Raw genomic sequence first — 5,359 nt, 5'->3', positions numbered from 1 at the left:
CTCACATAGACCCCCAGTGTTAGGACTAAGGTACTGCATGCAATGCTTCAAAGTAGGAATACAGCTAATTGCATGAGTAGGCCTACATGAATTGTGAATAAATATAAATCTTATAACGCGCTTTAAATGTATCATTTATTTACAGATAGATTTAATTTATTACCGTGATGTTCAATGAGAGACGCACCAGGCTATTATTTATGTCTGCAGAAATCAGCTGGTGTGCACCTGTGTCTTGCCCCCCGCCGCTCCGAGGGGTCTTGTGCAAAATACAAAAATGCAAATGAGCCTTTTGTTTACCCAGAGATGAGTTAATTTGGCGAGACGCTCATTACACGTCTTTCTGGGCAGTGTGATTTTTGGACAAGGCCCTTTGGATACAGAAGAGCTCAGTTGGCCTTGCGCAGAGCTGAGAGCCTGTCGAACAATGACCCTCTGCCATTTAGCGACAGGGCCCCTGCAGAAGAGACTTTAAGTAAATACACTGACATCTGAGATGGACCATTTAGTTCTCAAAGACAATCCTGAGCTTTATCCTAATTGGATGTGGCTACTACAATCACTGGCACATTTGTTTCTATTCAAATAGGTATAAATGTTATTATATTTCATCATAATAATGGCAGTAAGACTTCCTTCAAATGGAGAATAATCCATATTTGTCTCTCTCAGAAAGATGTTTATAGGCTATATAAACCTCTAATGATATGGTAGTCTATGTGAGCCCTAAGGATATTTACATACAGTAAATATATGTCAAACATTGTGATTCATGTCATATATGAAGGTTTATACATAATGACTTGATTATAAACTGAAGTGGTTAAAAAATAAATTAGGTATGTGTGTTATACACACAATAAAACAAACAAACATGTGGATCAATATAATTTAAAGTAAAGTTAAACATGTTTAGATAAAAACTGATCTTTAAATGTCAGAACATAGAGTTAATGACACGCACGATACACAAGTAAAGGGGACTTCACGGTCTCTATGATCTGCAGGTGCGCGCATGTCATGTTTCAAAGAACAAAGAGCCATGTGCGTGCACGACCCTCTGTTTCTAATGACACACGTGTAATCTGATCACGTCCAGTAATCCTTATGAATAAATACAAACTGCAGCTTCTCTCCACGAAGTAACCCCTCAAGAGCGCGCACAGAGCGCATTACAAACCAGTTAATGTGAAACTGACTGTGCACGATCAAAACCAATATTGCAAATGTCAATTCAGTTTACATTGTGTCAGAAAAGACAGTGATGAAGTTGAACGTCGTGATGCATCTGTTAAAACAAAATCGCGTTACGCAGCATGGTAAAATATGTGTAAGTTCTTTTTTACAAAACAATTTTAGCTTGATTGTATAGAAAAGTGCACAACGTGTTAAGAACAAAATGAAGACTTGTTGCACGGATTTATTGACAAAGTATTACACTAGTGCAAATTTGCACATATAACTTGCGCTGTTTTGCTATCACAAAGCAATGCCTCAGTTTTCACTGCGGTGAACAGTGATCTACTGGTCAGGCAGGAGAAAACACGCTGGGAATCTGCTCCTAAAAGAAACTTGGTTTGAAAAAGCCCCGCCCTCCTTCTGCCTCTTCTGAAGCCTTATAACCAGATGCCCGTTCTTCGGGCGCAGATATCCAAGAAAGGCACTGGAGTGGACCAGAGTTACGCACAGATCCTGGAGACCAGAGTGAAAAAAACTGACGGAATATATTTACACGTTTGTGACAACATCCCTGTTGAGGAAGAAATGGATTTTTTGAACCACAACTACTTGAGTGCGCGCACCTCGTACGACTACACCTTTAATTTTTGGAATGACTATCTCGGGCTGTCCACGCTGGTCACGAAGAATAAGCACAGCGTCCCCCAGAATCCCAACTCCATAACGGAGTCGCTGAAAGCCACCTTGGGTTTGGACGACACCCCTCCGTGCCCGTGCGTAATCGCGGCCGGTGGCGACGCCGAAAGCGGAGGGCACCTGGACTCGTGCTGCTGCACCCCGCCTGCCTCCATCTCCATTCTGGACCTGAAAGAGCGCTTCTCTATCCTTAGCCCATTTCAGAACCAGGGCACGGGGGGGCTGCTGTCCTCCTCTCCGGAGCGGGAGATGGGCATGGGAGGGAGCTTCGCCGGATTTGATCTGTTCGGTGTGGAGAGGAAGATGAGGAAACCGCCTGCGCGGAATAAGCAAGAGCCCAAGATCTGCGTCTTCTGTCGGAATAACGGCGCGCCCGAGGAGGTTTACGGCTCCCACGTCCTGAAAACCCCGGACGGGAGGGTGGTGTGTCCCATCCTGCGGGCGTACACATGCCCCCTATGCAGCGCCAACGGGGATAACGCACATACAATAAAATACTGCCCTCTCTCCAAAGACCAGCCTGCCCAGAGAGTGCTGAAGGGAGGCAGAGCTGTGGGTGGTAAGCGAGTGAAAATCTTCTAAAAGAGACTGAAGAAGAGTAAATCTAGACTTACATTATTGCACTGAACATTTCTTTTAAAATGACTGTTCTGATTGCGGCTTTCCAAGTCTTAACTACTAGGCAACATGATTTATTAAACAAAGAAGATATCAATGTTTTTGTTAAGAATACTTATATTTTTATAGATACTTTATTTCCATAGTTTATTGCATACTTTATTCATAAAAAGCTATTTTTTTCCTTTTCACGCATAGATTTAGATGTTTATTCATTGAAAATTCATACTCACGTTTTGTGTTTTTTGTTTGTTTTTGGGGGTGGGGGGCAATGATAACTAAAAAATGTTATTTTTGTTTAAAATGGGAGACGTGAATGTTAGCATATACACCAGAGGAGTTGCTCTTCTGTCAAACTCAAGTATTTTTTTTACTGTAAGCCAAGCTTGCACCACATTTGTGTCTTTTAAACCAAAGTTTATTTTTTTGCCATGAATCGATTTTAAGAATGTTCCACACGACACGTCGTCACACTTGTAGTCGACAGGAGTTTAAACTAAAGTTTAGTCCTATTCCTCTGCAGTCCACTCCAATATTTATCTTTCTCTAGGCTCTGACATTTAATACGCGCACGGACGCGCAGAGCAACACAATAGAGTCTCTGTTGCGCGTTCATGTTCTCAGCATAACTTCATAATCGGCAAGATTATTTCCAACTACGCTGACAGAGCCAGACTGGGTAACATTTTACATTACAGGGTCCATGTTACACACATTTCATGCAAATAAAATTGATTATGTTACTAGCAAAGTAAAGCAGCTCCAAAAATAAAGTTCACATGCCTATCTGTTGCACATTAGTAACACATTGTAACATGAACAATTTAATGTAATGTGTGGCCGTAGGTGCCCAAACTCTGTGAGGTGCCCTTTCAATGTTTACACCCCAAGTAGGGGAACACACACTGGAGAGAAACAAATCCAAATGGGTGCCTCTCTTAGCTTGATATCATCTGCTCAACCCTTCTCACAAAGTTCACCTTTCTCCAAAACATCAAGTGGGTGGGGAAAGGAAAAGGCGTATGAAAAACAACACTTTGACCATTCTTAAAGGTCCACAGTGGATAAAGCACGAATTGTTTTTTTAATAAAAAAGATTTTTGTAAAAAACAATGCATTTGCCCCTTTTTGCATTATGTACAAGAATAAATCCCAAACTTGGAAATGAGAAAAGGATGCAAAAATATTGTGAATGTACAATTGACACTTGCAGGACTGCACATTTCTGACAGTTATGTTTACCAAAGGATTTCCAATGTAATGAAGTACGGAACATACGTTTGCTGTATTGTAAATAATTACCGAAAAATGGAAAAGAATTAAGTGATGTCTATTCAGTATTTTACTGTTAAAAGTGACTTCAGAGGGAACTACCTCACCAGGATTTTGTACTTACATGTAAAATGTCAACAGCAGTTTATTAATATAGTGTGCCATTTATAACAAGGGTTTATAATAGTATTTTTGATCTTTGTATAACATAATTGTATTTTTTTTCTCTGTGCATTCTACAGATAAAAAGTGAAATCCCAATAAGCTCTAAGCATTGTTTGCTAAAAGATGACAGCTGTACATAATATTAAGAATGAACGATATCATACATTTTAAGTTTCTGTTCAATGTTGCATTCTTGAATAGCACGAGATAGCGGCTGATAATTCAATGTCAAAGACAATTTGCCACTTTTAAGGTTTGTAAAAGAGTAAAAAAGAAACACTGTTGAATTTTCTTATTTATATTTTGTCACAATTCCCTGTATGCTGCTGTGCAGAAATTAAAGAGATGAATTCACTAGATAAATAAACAGCTTATGAAATGGATAAACTGGTGCTTTCGTATTGTCCTCCATGTTTGTGTTCATCACAATGCTTGTGTCATTTTCAAAGCAACTGTCTTTTTTCACCTTCTAGAAAGAAAAGTTTGTTTTTTAGTAAACCCAAGTTAAACTTTATTAAACCCAAATGGGGAACACATGAGAAGATCTCTGACTGTTTGCTTTACAGACCACCGTGCAATCGTAATTGAACTTCAGTCAATATGCATAAGATTTGGTTGTGTGCCAGTGCACCGCTAAATGTGACAAAATTAACTTTCAGCACATATACAGATTTACAATTTGCAGTCTTTGTACTCTAAGTAAAAAAATAATAATAATATTAAAATATGAATGACTCATCTTGGACTCGGGGACATATCCAAATTTTTGTCTCTCTCGAATGAAAATGTGCCCTTCCCAGTTAGCAAACCATGCTCATAGCAGCTTTAATGCAAATTAAACGCTATTTGCCTTTTGTTTATTTAATTATAACCTCATGTTATAATTGAAACTAATTTATACAAATAATATATATAATATAAAATGTCATTAAACCGGGACCATCTTAAGGCCCCCAGTTTGAGAACCACTGGTTTAAGGTCCACCGAGGGTCTGTTCATGGTGAGGTCTGAAAGTCTCTGACACCACAGTGATGTCATCACACAACACCTGATGGCCACCCGTAAGATAGCAGAGGGCAATCTGTGCGGCCTCTTCTTTTATATCCTGACATCCGCATCTTTCTTTCCATCCTCTTTCCCATTTTTCCTCTCATCACAAACAGACCCACAGCTGGGACACTTCATTAAAAATGCATAAATACAAAGTGCAATAGGGATTTATATTACAACAGACAGTTGCAGAAAAGCCTGGTGGGGATGATATCACACACACACACACACACACACACACACACACACACACACACACACACACACACACACACACACACACACACACACACACACACTTTTATTCCCCTGTCACTGCAGCCCATTTTCAATGCGGTAGAGGATTTTCATAATTAAGTTAGTTCCACCATTTATACTG

At 39.6% G+C, this 5,359-nt stretch overlaps 1 protein-coding gene across 1 annotated transcript; it reads left to right on the top strand.

The window, feature by feature from the left end:
- Positions 1 to 1,509: 1,509 nt before the first annotated feature.
- Positions 1,510 to 4,321, top strand: nanos1 (nanos homolog 1). Its single transcript, XM_055178824.2, has one exon. It carries the CDS (start codon positions 1,627 to 1,629, stop codon positions 2,455 to 2,457), a length of 831 nt encoding a protein of 276 aa, XP_055034799.1. The 5' UTR covers positions 1,510 to 1,626; the 3' UTR covers positions 2,458 to 4,321.
- Positions 4,322 to 5,359: the final 1,038 nt, after the last annotated feature.

The sequence above is a fragment of the Misgurnus anguillicaudatus genome, chromosome 16 (assembly GCF_027580225.2).
Source record: "Misgurnus anguillicaudatus chromosome 16, ASM2758022v2, whole genome shotgun sequence".
NCBI classification, from domain to species: Eukaryota; Metazoa; Chordata; class Actinopteri; order Cypriniformes; family Cobitidae; genus Misgurnus; species Misgurnus anguillicaudatus.
This window is presented reverse-complemented; position numbering and strand designations above follow the sequence as displayed.